Source organism: Myxocyprinus asiaticus, chromosome 2, assembly GCF_019703515.2.
Source record: "Myxocyprinus asiaticus isolate MX2 ecotype Aquarium Trade chromosome 2, UBuf_Myxa_2, whole genome shotgun sequence".
In the NCBI taxonomy this organism is placed as follows: Eukaryota; Metazoa; Chordata; class Actinopteri; order Cypriniformes; family Catostomidae; genus Myxocyprinus; species Myxocyprinus asiaticus.
In genome coordinates, this window is record NC_059345.1 from 55,389,213 (window position 1) to 55,410,745 (window position 21,533).

At 38.0% G+C, this 21,533-nt stretch overlaps 1 protein-coding gene across 1 annotated transcript in view; it reads left to right on the forward strand.

The window, feature by feature from the left end:
* Positions 1-20,215, forward strand: part of LOC127455491 (SH3 domain and tetratricopeptide repeat-containing protein 1-like) — a 30,190-nt gene extending 9,975 nt beyond the window's left edge. The window contains exons 10-18 of the mRNA XM_051723444.1: positions 3,810-3,842; positions 6,050-6,963; positions 10,689-11,448; positions 12,290-12,470; positions 12,694-12,844; positions 17,083-17,205; positions 17,378-17,528; positions 17,867-18,063; positions 19,131-20,215. Of these exons, the coding sequence (XP_051579404.1) occupies positions 3,810-3,842; positions 6,050-6,963; positions 10,689-11,448; positions 12,290-12,470; positions 12,694-12,844; positions 17,083-17,205; positions 17,378-17,528; positions 17,867-18,063; positions 19,131-19,397 (2,777 nt within the window). The 3' untranslated portion in view covers positions 19,398-20,215. The remainder of the gene's footprint in view (positions 1-3,809; positions 3,843-6,049; positions 6,964-10,688; positions 11,449-12,289; positions 12,471-12,693; positions 12,845-17,082; positions 17,206-17,377; positions 17,529-17,866; positions 18,064-19,130) is intronic.
* The last annotated feature ends 1,318 nt before the right edge of the window (positions 20,216-21,533 follow it).

The window sequence follows — 21,533 nt, forward strand, 5'->3', positions numbered from 1 at the left end:
TCCCCTGCCACTGCCAGTTCTCACAGCCACGGAAGCTGTTCCTCTGTCACTACTTGTGCTCACAGCCATGGAGGCTGTTTCCTTGTCGGTGCCCATGACTTCGGAGGTCGTTTCCCTGTCACTGCCTATGCTTATGACCACTGCCTATGCTTATTGTTTGAACAATTTCAATCGGGTTTCCGTCCACATCATAGTACGGAAACCGCTCTTGTCAAAATTACTAATGATCTGCTGTTGGCTGCGGATTCTGGTCAGCTGTCTATACTCATTCTTCTTGATCTGAGTGCGGCCTTTGATACGATCTCACATAACATCCTCCTAGACAGGCTGGTCTCAGTTGGAATTACGGGCACCCCCCTGTCTTGGTTTCGATCGTATCTTTCTGGTCGCACTCAGTTCATACAACTCAAAAATTTTAGGTCTAAATCATCTCAAGTTATCACTGGCGTTCCACAAGGCTCAGTTTTGGGCCCTCTTCTATTTACTATATACTGTATTTACTGCCCTTTGGTCATATATTTAGGAAATATGGTGTCAATTTCCGCTGCTATGCCGACGACACCCATCTCTACCTGTCTTCCAAGCACACTTCTTACCTTCCTCCACCCTCTCTGTCCAGCTGTTTATCTGAAATTAAAAACTGGTTCTCATTCAATTTTCTCAAATTAAATTGTGGAAAATCTGAAATTCTCCTTGTAGGCACCAAATCTATTTTGGCAAAAACTGATAGTTTTTCTGTGACTATCGATCAGTCCACTGCTTCTACTTCTTCACAGCTTAAGAGTCTGGGTGTCATCCTTGATAGCACCTTATTCTTTGAAGCCCATGTTAACAATATAACTTGCTCTGCATACTTTCATTTAAACAACATTAATCATCTTCGTCCCTCTCTCACACTGAAGAGCAATGCCATTCTCATTTATGCACTGGTTACATCCCGTATTGATTACTGCAATGCTCTCCTCTCTGGTCTTCCTTCCAAACTTCTTCATAAACTTCAGCTGGTCCAGAACTCAGCTGCACGAATCATTTCTAGAACCCCCTCTACTGAACACATTTCACCTGTTCTTCAACAACTGCATTGGCTTCCAGTTAAGTACCGAATTGATTTCAAAATCTTGCTTCTTACATACAAGGCCTTAAATAATCTTACTCCTACATACCTCTCCGGTCTTTTTCAGATCTATACACATACTCGTACCCTCAGATCTTCCTCATCAACGCTTCTTGTCATACCACGTATTCGTCTGAACACTATGGGGTCTAGAGCCTTTAGTTATACTGCCCCTCACTAATGGAATTCCCTTCCTCTGGACATTCGTAACAGTGAAAGTCTTCATACTTCATACATCTCGTCTTAAAACTCACCTTTTTAAACAGGCTTTTTATGACTGTGTATGCACTGAGTTCATACTTTGTATCTTCCAATGTTTATTGTATATCATATTATTGTTTGCTTAATGTTGTTATTGTTGATGCTTTCAAGGAGGACTTTGTTGTGTTCAGTTTGTAAGGTGACCCTGAGTGTCGTGTAAGGCGCCTCTAATTAAAATGTATTATTATTATTATTATTATTAAGGAGGTCGTTCCCCTGCCAGTGCCCATGACCATGGATGTAGTTGCCTTGTCACTGCCTGTGCTCACAGCCACGGAGGCTGTTCTCCAGTCCATGTCAGTACTCACAGCCACAGAGGCTTTTCTCCAGTCCATGTCGGTCTTCACAGCCACGGAGGTTGTTCCCCTGTCCCTGCCGGTCCTCACAGCCATGGAGGCTGTTTCCCAGTCCATGTAAGTCCTCACAGCCACAGAGGCTGTTCCCCAGTCTCTACCAGTGCTCATGGCCATGGAGGCCGTTCCCCAGTCTCTGTTGGTGCCCATGGCCACGGAGGCCGCTCCCCAGTTGCGCCGCCATGGCTCGTGCAATCGCCTGCATGAGCGCTCATCAGAGGATTCCTTATTACTTTGCTGAAGTTTATTATTTACTGTAAATCAATCCTTTGAACAATCCTTTGGGTCTCTGATTTGCTCTCGCTTTGTCTGACACCTGAATACAATTTTAATGGGCTTGGTAAAAAAATAACAAATAAAGACTGTTTATAAGGCAACACACTGCTGAGTTATTTGAAGTGCAGCTAACATGCGTAACTCTTTTGTTTTATTTATGTTTTTCTTTTTTATGTCAGTCATATTTGGTCAAGCATAAGATTTACCACCCCTCCTGTTTTGGGAAGATATAGAAAAATTATTGTAATTAAAAAAATTCAAATTACAGTATTACTCTAAAGGTGCACTCAGAAATTATTTCCTCAGTAAGACAATTTTACTCATAAAAAACATAATTAGGTTGACTTGAAAAAGCAACCACTTAGCAACACCCTAGCAACCACCTAGAACACCCTAGAAACCACCTAGCAATGCCCTAGCAACCACCCAGAACACCCTAGCAACTGCCTAGCAACCACCCAGAACACCCTAGCACCCGCATAGCAACACTCTAGCGACCACTCTGAACACCCTAGCAACTGCCTAGCAACGCCTTAGCGACCACCCAGAACACCCTATCTACCACCTAGCAATGCTCTAGCGACCACCCAGAACACCCTAGCAACTGCCTAGCAACCACCCAGCACACCCTAGCAACCGCCCATCAACCACCCAGAACACCTTAGCAGCCATCTAGCAACGCCCTAGCAACCACCCATAACACCTTAGCAACCACCTAGCAATGCCCTAGCAACCACCCAGAACACCCTAGTAACCACCTAGCAATGCCCTCCTGACTATCCAGAACACCTTAGCAACTGCCGAGCAATGACTTAGCAACGCCCTAGCGACCACCCAGAACACCCTAGCAACCACCTAGCAACCATCTAGCAATGCCCTAGCTCCCCATGTTGTGAATCAGAATATCGTGAACATGAATTCGTCACTGGCAAGGTGTTCATCCACTGAACAATGGGACACTTTTGACTCAATCACCTGCGACACGATTATGAGGTTGCGCATTAAAACACAGCTGATATAATCAACAACATCGCTGCATAAATGACAAGGCCGTGTATTTTTTTATTTTTTTTGTAGGTATTCAAACATCCAGTGTTTTTATGAAAGATAAATGACATAAATAAATATATAAATGAGTTTATTTTTACATTTTACATTTTTATTTTTACATTATAACCTTCTTATAACAACTCGAATATTTAAAAGATTGTTTCCCTGTTATGGACATTATGGATGAATGACATTACAAACATCACTACAAACTTCAGAAGACATGACGACCTTTCTGGTAAGGGAAAATAGTGAGCGACGATGCTCCCTGGTTTTTACGGTTCATTCTGGATTCAGTGCACTGGAACAATTTTGCGAATGAGACAGCCCTAGAAATGACTCACTGATCAGTGCCCTGAATACTAAACTAGGGAGCGGACAACAAGATAACATCAACAGAAAAAGTTACACCCTCTACAGAAATGAAATTCAATATAATTAATAATATATCAGTATAAGTTTACAAATACAATACATTTGCTAGATATCATTCACAGACCATTTATTGGCAAATTTATCCACTAAATGTCCACCCTGACACTGCCCATGTAACAAGATGGACATCTGAATTTTTGAAGTTAATTAGCTTGATGGGTATGACTTATTAAATCTTCACATGTCCCTTTGATGATGAAATATAAACTACTTATAAAAGTATGTTTCATTTTTCAAAAGTTTCAAAGCAGAAATGTCACCAAATTGCATGAATGACCAATTTCTCTCCTTTTAACAAACTATTGTTTTATATACTGCAGATCTGGCGAAAACAATTCCAGGATTAGTTCAAAGTATGTGACTTTTCATTCATTCAATCATTCATTCATTCATTCATTCTTAGCAGCCTTTTCATCGTGTTGTTTTAAAGGGATAGTTCACCCAAAAATAAAACATCATTTACTCACCATCATGCCATCCCAGATGTGTTTGACTTTCTTTCTTTTGCTGAACAGAAACTAAGATTTTTAGAAGAATATTTCAGCTCTGTAGGCCCATACAATGCAAGTGAATGGGTACCAAAATGAAGCTCCAAAAAGCATATAAAGGCAGCATAAAAGTAATCCATAAGACTCCAGTGGTTCAATCCATATCTTTAGAAGTGATATGATCGTGTGGATGAGAAACAGATCAATATTTAAGTCCTTTTTTTTTTTTTACTATAAATTCTCCTCCCTGCCCAGTAGGTGGCAATATGCACGAAGAATTGAATCACCAAAAACAAAAGAAGAAGAGCGTTTAAGTGAAAGTGGAGATTGATAGTAAAAAAGGATATAAATATTGACCTGTTTCTCACCCACACTTATATCACTTCTGACGGCATGGATTCAACTTCACTTATATTGCATGGGCCTACAGAGCTGTGATATTCTTCAAAAAATCTTTGTGTTTAGCAGAAGAAAGAAAGTCATACACATCTGTGATGACATGAAGGTGAGTAAATGTTGAGAGAATTTTCATTTGTTGGTAAACTATCACTTTAATAGAGTTATCTTATGTACAGCTCTGGAAAAAATTAAGAGACCACTGCAAAATTATCAGTTCTCTGGATTCACTATTTATAGGTATGTGTTTGAGTAAAATTCATGCGTCCTTCACAAAGACAAATCTGCCCGATTCCAGCCTTGCTGAAGCACCCCCAGATCATCACCGATCCTCCACCTGGTTGTCTAATCATTAGACGGAGACCTGGAGTGGCCTTCAAGCCACAGTGTATCACACCCACTTGTGAAATTTTGTTGAGGATCGGTGATGATCCGGGGGTGCTTCAGCTGGGTTGGAATCAGGCAGATTCGTCTTTGTGAGGGACGCATGAATCAAACCACGTACAAGGTTATCCTGGAAGAAAACTTGCTTCCTTCTGCTCTGACAATGTTCCCCAGCTCTGAGGATTGCATTTTCCAGCAGGACAATGCTCTATGCCACACAGCCAGGTCAATCAAAGTGTGGTTGGAGGACCACCGGATCAAGACCCTGTCATGGCCAGCCCAATCTCCAGACCAGAACCCCCTTGAAAATCTCTGGAATGTGATCAAGAGGAAGATGGATGGTCACAAACTATCAAACAAAGCCGATCTGCTTGAATTTTTGCGCCAGAAGTGGCATAAAGTCACCCAACTGCAATGTGAATGACTGGTAGAGAGCATGCCAAGACTCATGAAAGCTGTGATGGAAAATCAGGGTTATTCCACCAAATATTGATTTCTGAACTCTTCCTAAGTTAAAACATTAGTATTGTGTTGTTTAAAAATAAATATGAACTTGTTTTCTTTACATTATTTGAGGTCTGAAAACACTGCATATTTTTGGTTATTTTGACCAGTTGTCATTTTCTGCAAATAAATGCTCTAAATGATAATAATTTTATTTGGAATTTGGGAGAAATGTTGCCAGTACTTTATAGAATAAAATAAAAATGTTAATTTTACTCAAACGCAAACCTATAAATAGTAAATCCAGAGAAAGTGATAATTTTGCAGTGGTCTCTTAATTTTTTCCAGAGCTGTATATGTAAAGAGCCAATTTTTTTAATATTTGGTATATTTTAACTATTTAAAGCTGAAGTATGTCATTTCTGAGTCACTAGCGCCACCAAATGGAATTGTAAAAATAAACGTTGTTTTCAAAACAGCTTTCAGAAAACACCCCCTGTCTGCAGTTGTTCAAACAAAAAGATAGTCCAGCCCCCAACTCACACCATTGGTTGAGTAACATTGTTGGGGTGGGTCTAATCAGGTTGCTCAAATCAAACAGAGCAATTTTCATAGCGCCACAGAAACACAATATTTACAGTTTTTGAGAAAATTAGCCTTTGAATGGCTTACTAATAGTTGTCTCTGCATATTAAGCTGGGATAGAAGAAAGTATTTTAACACAGAAAAAGTTACATACTTGAGCTTTAAATAAATGAAACCATTATCAACTAATTAATGTTAAAAGTGGGGTAGCTAATCAAAATACTGTATTTTGTTATTGTAACTTTTTTATTCTTCATCTGCAGACAAGACTCATCAGACAGAAACAAATGATCTTAAACAAAAAGTCAACCACATTTTGAGTGAGTTAAAAGACACTCAAAGAATTGAGGCTCCATCAAACAGCAGCGACCACCAGACACAGAGAGAAGTCCTTGATACAGAGGCATCCCGAGGAACCCCACGTTTTTCTGTGTGCTCAGAGCAGGACAGCACCAGTACAGATGAACACCAGGCTCTCCTCTCCTTCTTGAGCAGCCGTGACCACCAGCTGAAGTACCTGCTCCTTTACAGTGCTTACCCTGAATTCCTCATCTCTCACTTTGAGGGTCACTCCGATGAGGAGGATATAGTGGCATATTTAGGCGCAGTCCGAGAATTGGCACGAAAGAAACGCCTCTCATGGGCACAGAGCCGAATCTGTTTCCTCCTTGGGCAGCTTTGTGCAGGACGCTCAAAGTTCTCTCAGGCTCGGGTTTACTATGAGGAAGCTTTGAATGTACCCAAGGATTGTTTCACAGACATGTTTTTGCTCTCTGCCATTTACTCCAACCTGGCACTCATCTACCTAACACAGAAAAACCATGAGAAATTTTTGGCCTTGTCAGAGCGCTTTTCTGCTTTGTTGATGGCGGTTCCTGATTGTTTGTTTGGCTGTGAAGATCCTGAAGTATTAAAGTATGTTTTGAAAAAAGCCATCCTGGCCAAGAACAAGTCTGCAGAGGCCCGAGCATGCTTCCTCCTGGCAAAAATCCACCTGAAGCTCAGAGATGGCATGAGCGCAATCCCATTTATTGAAAGGCTTCAAATCCTTGCTGATGAAGTTCCTGGAGCATCTAATGAGACATGGAGCCATGTTTTCCTGTTGTTAGCAAGACTCTACAGTGACCAGTGTCTGCCACGCTTGGCTGAAAGCTGTGCACGCCGAGCATCGCTTCAGGTTGGTCCTAGGAAAGTGCTTTAGGAGAGCACTTTTATTGATTGTAGTGTGTAGATAGAAAAATACTCTCTTGCTGGTCACTAGCACATGTTTCTGCTCTAGTTTCTGTACTATTCTAGCTTACCCTTGAAACTTGGCAGTTTGATAATGCTTGATATAGTTGTTTTTTGTATATATATGACTTGTGATGTTCTTCATTCAAAAGTCACTTTGGAATCGTCTGCTAAATTTAATGTAAATGTTGTGTTTTGGATGCTGATTTCCAGGTTTCCCGTCAGGCTTCTTAAAGGAATATTCCGGGTTCAGTACACGTTAAGCTCAAACCCAAGCATTTGTGGCATTAAGTTGATTACCACAAACAATTTCATTTTTTCACCTTTTCAGAAAAAGAAAAAGGAAAAGTCTAGGTTACAGTGAGGCAATTGCAATGGCAGAAATGTAAAGCTTATAATTTTATAAAAGCACACATTAATTCTTATGTTAAAACTCTTGTATTATTTGAGCTGTAAAGTTGTTTAAATCAGCGTTTTCATGGTCGTTTCAGAGTTTAAGGGTTTATAGTGTTATGTCGTCATGGCAAAGAAGTTGTAAAATTGGCTATAACTTTACACAGAACAGGTTAGTAAGTGATTTTATTACACTAAAATCGTGTTAACATGCATATTGTTCACGTCATGTGCCTATACTTTTGAAACAGTGAGTATTTTAATGTTTTCAGATTGGCCTTGTTCACTTCCATTGTAAGTGCCTCACTGTAACCTCGATTTTTGCTCTTTTTAAAGAAAAGGTGAGACATGTCGAAATTAATTGTTGTGGTGTATCAACATTAGGCTGCAAATGCTGTCGATTGAGCTTAACTTGTATCGAACCTGGAATATTCCTTTAACAAGCTTAATAAGCAAGAGCTCCTTGGTTGATCACAAAAAATTAACACAAAAAAATTACTTGAATTTACCTTTTCTATGATGAACATGTTTTTTTATTACTGAGTTCAGTGTCATTTTGATATGTTTTCTGGGGCTTATATTAAAAATGTCCACCCGGATGACAGTAAAAAGTTTTATTGAAAGCTGATATTCTTGAAAAAATTATTTTTTACATGAGTAGTGCAGAACAATCTTTTATTATTATTTCTATAAAAAAATAAGCATTGAAACAGTTTAGTTTTAAAGTATTATTAATATTTGAAAAACTTTTGTCCACCAAATAAAAATCAGGTGGTGTAACCAACATGTAGTTTGACATTTTGGTGTCATGTGACCAAAATAATTTATTTATTTATTTTTTATAAATTTAATTTGTACACATCGTGTTCAGGTCATATGGATTAACCCTGAGAAAATGTCTTTATATTCTTGACTCATAATACATTTTATATATATACTGTATATACGTGCTGTTAGTCGATTTACCGAAGTCAAATTTGTAATCGCGATTTATTGCATCATTTTCCGTAGTTAATCGTGATTAATCGCACATTTTGAAAATGCTGAAATTTTACTCTATATTTACTTCTTTTCCTTCAAAATGCATTTTTTCCCTGCTTAGGAAAGAAAACAAAACAATATGTTACAATGTAATGCTTTATGAACATTTTCCAAACAAAACCTTCTACAGTATAAAGATAGAAATGCACTAAAATAGAACAAATTCAAGTAACATTAAACATTTCCCAAAGTCTAAGTTGGAGTTTGACTAATTGAAAGAACTAGTCCCTACATAGGTTGAGTATTCATTGCAATGGGCATTAAATCTCTTAAACTCTCAACTTCCACAATATTAATCAGCCGGTAGACTGTGGATATACAGTTTGTTTCAGCAATCGTGAAACATCATTGATGATTTGTGTCAGCGAGTCAGCGCCAGCGTCAAGTGCCGCATTAAACACCACATGAAAAGTGCATGCAGAAAATGCACCTTACTTAGGCTGAAAAATATTAGATTTCTTTCACAAGTTCCATCTAGGCTTGTTTTGTACAAATAGCGTTAAGAGCTCCTTTCCCCATCACTTTATTACTGACACTGAATCACTGTTGCGTGTGTTTGTGGTGTATCTGTCAGTGTAATGACTCCAGGCTGACACATCTCAAAGGTTCCATCCTACCAAGCAGTGTTTATGCTGGTTTATGCTGTATTAATGGTAAATGCGTTAATTGCGAAAACATTTTTTTAATTAATCGCATGCGTTAACATGTTAATTTGGACTTTACCTTGAAAAATACAGTATGTATGAAAACTTGTTTTTATGTTTTGAAATGAAAGGAATGAAGTTAAGTTAAATTGACAGCATTTCTGGCATAATATTGATTACAACAAAAATGTATTTCAAATCGTTCCTCCTCCAGGTTACAGTTAACAAGGTGAATAAGGAAAATCAAAGTGAACATGGCCAATTTTTGGAGGATTTAAACAGAAATGTGAAGCTTATAATTTTCTAAAAGCACATGCATTAGTTCTTCTTTTAAAACTTGTGGATTATTTAATCTGTAAAATCATCATTTTTACAGTCATTTTAGGGTTTATTGACATGATATCGTCATGGTAACAAAGTTGTAAAATTGACTATAACTTTACACAGAAAAGGTTTGTAAGTGATTTTATCACACTAAAATCATGTTTACACGCATATACTTTATGTCTTGTGGTTATATTTTTGAAAAAGTGAGTATTTTAATGTTAAAAAAATTGGCCCCCATTCACTTTCATTGTAAGTGCCTCACTGGAACCTCGATTTGTGCTTTTTAAAAAAAAAAAAAAAAAAAAGGAGGAACGGGGCCTGGGTAGCTCAGCGAGTATTGACACTTACTACCACTCCTGGAGTTGTGAGTTCGAATCCAAGGTGTGCTGAGTGACTCCAGCCAGGTCTCCTAAGCAACCAAATTGGCCTGGTTGCTAGGGAGGGTAGAGTCACATGGGGTAACCTCCTCGTGGTCGCTATAATGTGGTTCTCGCTCTCGGTGGGGCGTGTGGTGAGTTGTGCGTGGATGCCGCGTAGAATAGCGTGAGCCTCCACACGCACTATGTTTCCACGGTAACGCGCTCAACAAGCCACGTGATAAGATGCACGGATTGATGGTCTCAGACGCGGAGGCAACTGAGATTCGTCCTCCGCCACCCGGATTGAGGCGAGTCACTACGCCACCACGAGGACTTGGAGCGCATTGGGAATTGGGCATTCCAAATTGGAAAGAAAAGGGGAGAAAATCAAAAAAGAAAAGAAAAAGAAAAGGAGGAACGAGTCGAAGTTAATTTTTGTGGTAAATAACATTATGCCACAAATGCTTTCGATTGAGCTTAACTTATATTGAACCCGGTACATTCCTTTAACAATTAAGTTGTGTACACTTTTATGTATTCAAGGTGCAAAGAAAGTATTTTAATACCTTTTACATGATGGTTGCACCACATTATATTTTTATTACATTTTTAGTCATTAAATATATATATATATATATATATATATATATATATATATATATTTAGAACATGTTATAAATGTTTTCAAAACGTTATCAAACCAACATCGACAAAAAAAGTACATTTCTACGAACTTGACCTGTGTGTTTTAAACTAGAATTTTGAAAGATTTCTCATTTTAATCACCCCAAACAACCTTTTGGTTTAATAAACCAACATAAACCAACATGGACATTCATGATGGTCTGTGCTAGTCTTTTCAGCAGGATTTGTCATTTATACACTCATTAATTCATTATCTCTCACAGGTGGGTGCCACTGTGTCACACTGTCTTTGTGGTATCTCGCTATTATTGGAAAATGCATCAGAGCTGTATGGAGTTGCCATCCCAACACAAGTGGCTCCATACCTGACTCGTGCTGCTGCCTTAGTGCCCTCCAGCAAGGAGCCCGAGCTGGGTCATGCCCATGCTTTGTGTTTGTCCTGGCTCTTCCATAGACACAACATGCCTGACAGAGCTGTTCGCTACATGTGCACCTTCCTTGACCACAACAGCATGTCCAGCACTGACCAGTCAGACACTACTGCTGCTTTCATATGGTTGGCATGGCTGTACATCTGCAACCAGCAACCCAGCACAGCTCTGGAAGTTCTGGATGCCGTGCTCTCATCGCTCCCTGAGCATTGTACCACTCAGCTGGAAGGTGTGGTTTACAACATGCGTGCCATTGCATACAGACATTCAGCGGACATCCGACAAGCTGCTGAGAGTTACCGGGCTGCTATCGAGATTTGTGAGGAGTTTGAGGACAGGCGTAACTGGGCCATAGCGTTGGCCAACTTCGGGTTCATGTGTTTGCAAGTCAAGGCGAAGAGGTTGGCAGAGGAATATCTCACCCAATCTGTGGAGCTGTTCTCAGAGCTTGAGGACGAAGGGCATGAACTGAGTTTTATTTCAGTGCTTCTTGAGTTGGGCAGACACTTCATTTCACAGGGGCTCCATGAGAGTGGGAAGATCTACCATGAATGGGCCCTGCTGATTGCTATTCATATTGATGACTTGGATAGTAAGTGTTCACCATAGTTATCATGAGTGCCATGTGAAAATGCCAATAAGCCTTATGTCTGAAAGTAGCTACCCAGCTGAAAAACTGCTTGATATAAAAGTTTTTAGTCAAAGTAGTGTTGCTGAGAATTTTGGTTTATTGATATCTTAAGTTATTGGAATATAAGTTAGTTTTCCATGTTGCTTAATATAACTTATGGTATATTCTTAAAGCTGATTTGTGTAAAAAAAAAATTATATGCACATTCAACTATAAGTAAGCCATTTGCATGCTGATTTAATCTTAAGTGTCCGCCACATAGAGAGTCATAATTTTGAGATAAAAATTCATAATTATGAGATAAAAAGTCATAATTATGAGATGAAAAGTCAAACTTATGAGATAATAAGTCATAATTTTTAGTTGTCATAATTTTGAGATAAAAGTCACTATTATGAGATTAAAAGTCTACATTTTTAGATAAAAAGTCATCTCAAACTTATGATATAGTATTTCATAATTATGATTAAGTAACATAATTATGACTTAGCATCTCATAATTCTGATAAAGTATCTCAGAATTATAACTTAGCATCTCATAATTATGATTTTTTTTTTTATCTCATAATGATTACTTTTGTATCTCATAATTATGACCTTGTATGTTTGTATTTACCAAAGCACATTTTTTTTTATTTTATTTTTATTATCTAAACAAGAGCCAAATGTAGTGTTACTTTAGGTGTTTGCATATTTTACATAATATCACAGTAGATGTGTATTATAACCAAAGACTAGCCCCCAAATTTGTACCTTTATGCCTCAGAAATATTTCATCATGTCAACAAATTTGCTTGTACAGGCCAGCTGCAGGCCACACGTCAGCTGTGTCACCTGTATGAAGAAGTGTGTCCAGATGAGGCCCAGTGTATCATCTACAATGAGCACCAGCTGAACCTTCTACAGCAGACTGGAGACAAGAATTTAGAGGGAGAAATATTGGAGAAGATCAGCCAGCTGTACCTGAGCCTGGGCACTGAGAAGTGAGAACTGACTTCCACGTTATAAGAGTTATACAAGTAGCACCAGGCATCAAGAATGATGAGCATTTTGGATTACTGATGTTCTGACCATGACTACTGATAGATCATTATAATGCATTGGACTTTAACATGCAAAACAATTCAAATTACTGGTGTAAATAATATCTTACCAATCACATTATTAAAAGACTTTGCTAAAGTTATTGCTCATGTCCTGCCACAGGGCCAACAGGGCTGCTTTAGATTACACCAAACGGAGCCTGGGCATTTTCATCGACTTGGGCAGAAAAAGGAAGGAGGCACATGCCTGGCTACAAGCAGGAAAGATTTACCACATCCTCAAACAGACTGAGCTAGTGGATCTCTATGTGCAGGTACTGCAACAACTACCTTCATTCAGTTGTTTTTTCCTGCATGTGGATTCACTGCTACTGGAACCACAGGCAGAAAAATTATGTATCAAAGGCAAAAGTTTGTATGATCAAAACCAACCTAATTGACCATTGATTGCATGGTATTTCTTACTGAATTCATTTAAAAAAACGCCATGGTGTGGACATAAGTACTAAGGTCTTAAAGGTGAAATGTGCAATTTTTAATACTTTCTCCTATCCCAGTTTAATATATGCATAGACAACTATAAGGAAGTTATGAGTAGACACTCAATGGTGCTACCAAAACATTGTACTGTTTGTTCAGATATCCCGACCTGCCTGACACAGCAACATTGGTTTAATCAATGCCGTGAAGTTTGGCAACGTCCCTATAGACCTTATTCAACAGAAGTGGCATCTTTAATTTTTGATCTGAATGGAAACGAGGCTGTTAGGGATAGACTTTACAGTCCTTTCAATGACATGCACTGTATAATGCTCCTCGATTACATAACATTTTCAACAACTCCTGCTTTCTGGAGTTTATCAATGAATAAAGTTTGGAAAGATGTTTTTTTTTTTCTTTTCTTTTTTCTTTTTTTTTTATGTTTTGTCAGTGGAACGATCCAGAAACATTTTAAACAACTGTATAAACCATTGAAGACACTGTAGGTCTATCTCTCAGCCTTGTTATCATTCCCGTCAAAAATGAAAGATGGCGCTACTTTGAATAAGGTCCGTAAGGGAAGTAAGATCACTCGGCGGCCATGTTTGTTACACCTCCATGCAGTCTACGGGATACTATTTTCAGTTAATACAAATACAGATTCTACTGTATCTTCTTGAATGGAGAAGGACTGAAATCTCTAAAATGGTTGGACAAGATTACAAACAAATAACATATTTTAAATCAGCAGTAAAATCTGACAAAAATCGTAGCATAAATTGTGCTTCTTTAGCTCAGATCACACAGTTCTTGCTAACACACATGCGCATTTTCGATGATAACTGACAGGCGATGCCTCTATGAAAGGTGATTGGCCCTTTTAACTGTTAGGCGGGACGTCCATTCCTAGAGGTGCCATACAGTAATGCTACGTTCCATTTAACTTGGAAAGTCTGAATTTCCAACTTCCTACTAGGAAAAGTGCCATGGAATGCCCCTTGAGGTCAGACTTCCAACTTGGAAACTCGTGCGGAAATCTTCAAATCTCCAAATTCACCGAGATGCAAGTGCATGATGTCATGTAAACATTTTGGCACGCAGGGAGATGTACAAAGTTAATGATAAACATCCACTCCTATTAAATAATATTCATCAGTGATTTAAGGTTCTTACATTGCATTATAATAAAACCTGTTTAGCAAACGTTTGCAGAGGCAGGTGTTCAAATATGGTAAATTATTAGGCTTGGAATCGATGCCTTTTTCATGCGTCGATATTTGGAAGATTTTCCCGATGATTATCGATATATATCGATATTTTTTTTTCAAATAAAAATAGGGCTGCTTGTTGCACAATAGTCTTTTTTGTCTCTTCAGACATATTTCTCAACACAACTTTGGTAAACTGTGATCGGCAGGGTTAATTAAAGGGGGTCGCACACTGGACACGTCTAGCATGACATGGCGTGTTCTAAAATTCGAAACAATTTTTTATTTTCTACAAAGGTACAACACCGCCAACGCTCAGCGACAACATTCTGAAGTACAATGGAGCGCAAGCCACATAGTTTTATATTACATTTGACCCAAATCAATATCAAAGGACAAAGATTATTTACTCTAGTATATCTGGATGATACATTGTGTATAAGTATCTTTCATAGAGCCTACACAATGTATTTTCAGTAACAAGTATGTTTTTTGTGGTTTGACAGCTTGAAAAACCTATTCATGGCTACATACAGAGAAATTGCATAATAAACGTCACGTAGCTACACCAGTTTCACTAACCTGCAAACTCCCATCTGTGCCGCCTCAGCTCGCCCTGTTTGTGTGTGTGATCATGACTGTGACCGTCTTCAGTAAATGGTATATCACCCTCTTGTGGTCTCCCAACATTATTACACCAGACTGTGAAACAGGCCAACTGAGTGAATTGGAAAGCACGCCAACTGGGCATTGATTTTAAAATATTGATGCCTCAAAAATATATTGATAAAATAATGTGCCAATCAATAATCGATATATCTATATTTTATGTCATCCCCATAAATTATACTGTCTTTTTATAATTGTACACCTGTACAACGAATGCTAATATTGCAGCATAATTTTTCAGTTTTGTTGCTAGGAGACATCTCTTGTGAAAATTGAACAACTGCTTAGCTAATGGGAGCATATCAGTTTTGTTTGCTCATATGACATCTTCCAAGCATTGGGCAATGGACTGCCTTTATTGTCAGAGATTGGAGATATCAAGTCGGAATTTCCCACATCCGACTTTGAATGGAACGCAGCATAATGGTTCAGAGAAAAACTGGCAGCTGGCAGCAAGTACCTGCCAATTGTAGCAGGAAGTGGGAAGGGCCAGTCACTAGCATGCTTGAGGGGAAGTAGTTTCTTCCTCCTTCATAATAAAAGCGCTAGCAGAATGGTCAAACTAAATGTGTTTTAAAATAAAACCATGCTTCTGGTTGTTGTTTTTGGTTTACTTTCTTTTATAAATTAAAAAATTATAATTAAAATATAAAATCATGACTGAGGATTACAGCAATAAATATGGGCTTGTTTAATGCTGGCAGTTCAAAATGCAGCTTAATTATGGAATGTATAGAGCTGTTCAGGTTGTAGTCCAAAAACCTGGAAGAGAATTTGCCATGGGTTCCCTCAGGATTTTCCTATGGGTTTTTAAAATGGGGTTTTTCAACTTATGAGTCAAATAATGTCTGTGGTAAACATTACTTGACGATACTTGGACGTTTTGTTCTACAACATAAATCACACGCTTTCATACCTCAAACATGAATTTTGAAGCTGTATTGAATTGCATACTTTTTTTTTTTTTTTTTTTTTTTTTTAAACAGCGGTCATTATAAAACCTAATAGGAAAATACAGAGGGAACCCATGATGAGTTAGATTTCCGGGTTTGCCTACAATTTGACGTCATGGCTGAACAGCTCTATAGGCAACATTTCTAAATGTCTTTTATATGAATGGTTCATTTTTGTTCCCATTATATTTTTGATAGTTCTTAGCTACTCGCTATTTAACAAATAAATGAATTGTTTCAGTGAGTATGGGTCATTTAATCAGATCTTGGTTCAATAAATGCCATCATGCAAGCCAATAATAGCCTAATTTTGGTAAATAATGTGAATATGTGGTAGATCATTTGGAAGATAATGTGACAGTAATAGAAGACCAACAACAATATACAAATGAACATTAAAACACGCCACTAATTTACTATACTGCCCTTCAAAGCCAAATGACACACCTACTCTGAATTATTTACCCTGTATTATAAAATAGTCTTCGTTTTCTTTGAATCTGGGCATGGTTGAGCCAACACTGTCTTTTACAGCACAGATATAGAGACCCGATTTTGGTAATAACCAAATACTGACAAAATGTTACTAGTAATGTTTGCCTTTTTTACTAACAGTAAAATTAAACTTAATTAAGCCTAGATATACAGTGAAATAAATCTAAATCAAGAACAAAATATTTTTACTTATAAAAACATTTTCTTGACATTTGCCTTTCATCACCATTGCCTGTCTTTCTCAGATGATAAAATATGAATTTCACAAATTCATAAGTATACCAGTGACCCGTCTCATTCTTTACAGTGTCTGAATTACCAATGATAGACAAGAGGGATGTTCAGAAACCTGTTTCATAGCAATCATTATTTTTGCAATTCAGTTTTGCACAGGTAGTGATGCAGAAATTAAACACCACCCTTAAATCATGAATATAAATAAGTTGGACCAGGGGCGAAACTGGCTATAGGGAGAACTGGGACTTTTCCCTGTGGGCTGGACACGATAAGCTGAAATGGGCCGGCGTGTTATGCCGAACGGGCTGTGACAGGCTGAAGAGGGCCGCAAAACAGTGCCACGATACAAGGGGGCCGCGATATGCAGAAAAGGACACCAACACCACCCCCGAATTGGACAATATGCCATCTCAAAATAGTTTGCAAAGCATTTCCATTATGATGTTGCTGGTGAACTGCCTAATCTTACCTTCACGGTGTAATTATAGGCCCTTATTGTCTGTGTAACAGGTAGCGCAGGACATGGCCCTGAGCACAGGAGACACGCTCTTCACCCTGGAGCTGTTGGAGGCAGCAGGGGATGTGTTCTTCTACAGCTCACAGGACAGGGAGAAAGCTGTCTGCTTTTACAGGGTAAGTCATGCACAGGTTGTTGAGAAAGAGTAAGATCTCTCACACTGTGAATGTCAGGTCACTGTTATTTCCTCTTGTGCGTTTTCTTTTTTACTATGTTTTTATTCAAATACATCATAATCACAACTCTTAAGTTGCTTTGTAACTTAACTGAATGCATTGTGTTTATAAGGACCGTGCACTCCCCATTGCGGTGAAGACGAGCAGTGTTCGCTCTCAACTAAGACTGTGTAATAAGCTTTCAGAGCTTCTACTGCAGTTGAGACAGCATTCAGAGGCCGTTGAGTTCGCTCAGACTGCATTAGACATTAGCGTGAGTCTGGGTAGGTTAACACATGTCCATACACACATGAACGCTATTAAGTACAGTATGTTTTTTTTTTTTTTTTTTAAACAACCATAGGGCATCACTTCCCTATAAAACCCTGTTATCTAGAGAGTGACTCTTGTGTATTTTCTAAATCCAAGTGATTTGCTGATTTAACTTGTACTGATTTAAAAACCTGAACAGATCGTGGCTTCCAGCCAAATATTTTGTCTGTTTCTGAGAATAAAGCACACATGGTAAACTCATGACAGTGAACACAGCCAAAACCTTTAGGAGAAGAATGTGTCCTAGATAGATAACAATCTTTTTCTTCATCTGTGTTTTATTTTATAGCTGACCACTTAAATGAGAGGGTAGCCTTCCATCGACTCGCTACATTGTACCATTGTCTGGGTCAGTTTGAAATGGCAGAGCACCATTTCTTAAAGGCCCTATCTCTGTGCCCCTCACCCCTGCAGTATGATGAAGAAACCCTGTACTATGTCAGAGTCTACCAAACACTGGGAGACATTATCTTCTATGATCTAAAGGTAAGAGATCCTCAGATGTGGCTTCTATAAGCACCAAATTGTACAGTACTAAGGCTTGGGCCATTCATCATCTATTTTTTAAATGAGAATGTAAATTGTGAACTCTGCTTTTTAGTGCTTATACTTTAGTGCTTCACCCAAACATGAAGATTCTCTCATCATTTACTCACCCTCTTGCCATCCTAGATGTTAATAACTTTCTTTCTTATGAAAAACACAAACGAAGATTTTCATAAGAATATCTCAGCTCTGTTGGTCCATTCAATGCAAGTAAATAGTGACCAGACCTTTGAAGCTCCAAAAATCACATAAAGGCAGCATAAAAGTAATCCATACAACTCCAGTGGATTAATCCATGTCTTCTGAAGCGATCCAATCGATTTTGGGTGAGAGCAGACCAAAATGTAAAAAAATTTTCACTATTAACCTTGACATCAGCAGTCTCCTTGGCGATCATGATTTCAAGCTTAATTACACTTCCTATAGCGCCATCTAGTGTTCTGTGTATGCGTCAAGCACTAGGAAGTGTAATTGAGCTTGAAATCATGATTGTGCCTAGAGATTGCAATGGCAAGTTTTACAGTGAAAAAGGAATTACATTTTGGACTGTTTTCAGAAGACATGGATTAAACCACTGGAGTTATATGGATTACTTAAATGCTGCTTTTATCTGCCTTTTTGATCTTCAAAGTTTTGGTCACCATTCACTTGCATTGTATGGACCTACAGAGCTGAGATATTCTTCTAAAAATCTTTATTTGTGTTCTGCAGAAGAAAGCAAGTCATACACATTTGGGATGGCATGAGGGTGAGTGAATGATGAATGAGTTTTCCTTTTTGGGTGAACTCTTCCTTTAACTTCAGATTTATAGTTTTTAGCTAAACCAGAAGATGGCAGTATAAGTACATATTGAATAAATGGTTATTTATTGTCTCATTCACCATCTCATTTGCATCCACTCATAATAGAAAATATCAGCTTACTCGAGTTCAGAAAGTTCAACATATCATAAAGCACTATATTAACCTGCAAATGTATAACCTTTTACTTTTCCTCTGTATCCCAGGACCCATTTGATGCTGCTGGATATTATCACCTGGCCTTGGCTGCTGCTATGGATCTGGGCAACAAGAGGTCTCAGCTACAGCTGTGCACTCGGTTGGCTACTCTCTACCACAACTTTCTCATGGACCGTGAACTCTCACTGTACTTCTACCAGCGAGCACGGGCTTTCGCTAATGATCTCCACATTCGTCGCATCAACCTATCTCCAGACCAGAACTTCAGAACCACGGCCCAGTACAAAAACACAATATCTGGGGCACCAAGATAGAACTGGACTCTAATTGGATATGACACTTTCACTGAACACTGTTTTGATTTGACTTGTGTGAGATTTCCTAGGTTTATGTGTAATTTACCAGATCTTATGTGTACTAGTTGATTTATTCACAGAATGTCTGACCCAGTGTGACATGGTAATTGTTCCAGCAAGTGTTTAGTGGACTGTAAGCCATACAACTTTCAGGCATCACTTGCTTTGTATTAAACCTTAAATGCTTGCAGTTTTAAAAAAAACTTTTACATGGTCCACTTGGCATGATATCCCACTATGGAAGTAACCAAGATTTCTTTCTTATTTTTCCTTTATTTCTTTCTTATGGAAAAGAAACAGTCGTTGAAGGTAATCAGGATAATATATTAGGTTTGGCGTTATGATCTGTTACGTGTTATTACTTTTGGATGGCACATGCAATTTACCCCCTGAAGAGTGGTCAGTGAACACGATTTTACCTCAACAAGGGCTTTTCTGTTTGTACTAAGTGCAGAAAATGACAGGCGTTGTAGATTTAAATAAACATGTTCACGGCTGGTGAAATAAATGACTTGACACAAGCCCTCACAGCTCATTCAAAACAAACCCAGCAGTTCTTCAGGGTCTACTGCTTTGGTGGCATTCAAAGATATGTGCAAAAATGAGACCATGTCACCACTGGTCACCCATAAAAGTGTTTATACTAAAGACATGCCCATATAATAAGATTTAATTGCTTAACAACAGAAAGTTGCACACTTTGAATGCTTAAGACAATAGTAATACAATAACAGGATTCTTTATTTCTTTATCCTAATAAAAGTCTGTTTTCATCAGGGGCATTTTTTAAGAGGGCGTATTTTTTTTCTAACAATTTAAAACAAATTGTGTCTCACCTGTTGCCTTCAATTTAATCAATAAAAGTGTTAAAGACTTTAAAAACTTTAAAGACTTAAAAACTTTATAAACTCTTACCCTAAAATTAATATAAAGAACTACATCAGATGTTAAAAAAAAACAGAAGAATTCATTACGAGGGAATTTTTGGTTGCATTTTTGGCCTAAGTCCCCCTCAATTTCTGACCTGGTCTGAATAATCGGAATAATTAGAAAATTGGGCTGTTAAGTCAAATTAAATTAACATCAGTTCATACTAGTATGTGATAATATCTAAGTCAGATTACAAATAAAAAACAGAGTAACTCATAATGGGTACAATTATTCTCACACATTTTGAATTTATGGGGCATTTTTGTCACTTTGTCACCTTGTTAATATTTGACCATGGTTGGCATCCAATCAGTTTATGGTATTTGTAAATAAAGGGATAGTTCACCCAAAAAGTTTAATTCTCTCATCATTTACTTACCCTCATGTCATCCAAGATGTGTATGACTTTCTTTCTTCTGCTGAACACAAACGAAGATTTTTAGAAGAATACCTCAGCTCTGTAGGTATATGCATTTTAAGTGAATGGTGGCCAGATCTTTGAAGATCCAAAAAGCACATAAAGGCAGCAAAACAATGTAATACATATGACTCCAGTGGTAAAATTAGTATCTTCAGAAGCTATATAATAGGTGTGGGTGAGAAACAGATCAATATTTAAGTCATTTTTAAATCTTCATAAATCTCCAATTTCACTTTCAAATTCTTCTATTGCTTTTGGCGATTTGCATTCTTTGTACATATCGCCACCTACTGGGCAGGGAGGAGAATATTGGATTTAAATATTGGAAAATCTTGGAAAAGGATTGAAATATTGATCTGTTTCTTACCCACACCTATTATATCACTTCAGAAGACATTAATTAATCCACTGGAGTCTTTTGGATTACTTTTATGCTGCCTTTATTTGCTTTTTGGAGCTTCAAAGTTCTGGCCACCATTAATTTGCATTGCATGGACTTACAAAACTGAGATACTCTTCTAATCATCTTCGTTTGTGTTCAGCAGTAGAAAGAAAGTTATACACATCTGGGATGGCATGAGAGTGAGTAAATTATGAGTTTATTAATTAGTTAGGTGTGACAATCAAGGGACCAACTAAAGAGAGAAAGTTGAGATAAACACTTTCAGTGATTTCTATAGAGGAATTTCCCCGCCTCCTCTGGAGTGAACAGAGTTCACTTGATGATGTTCAGATGGCCGGTA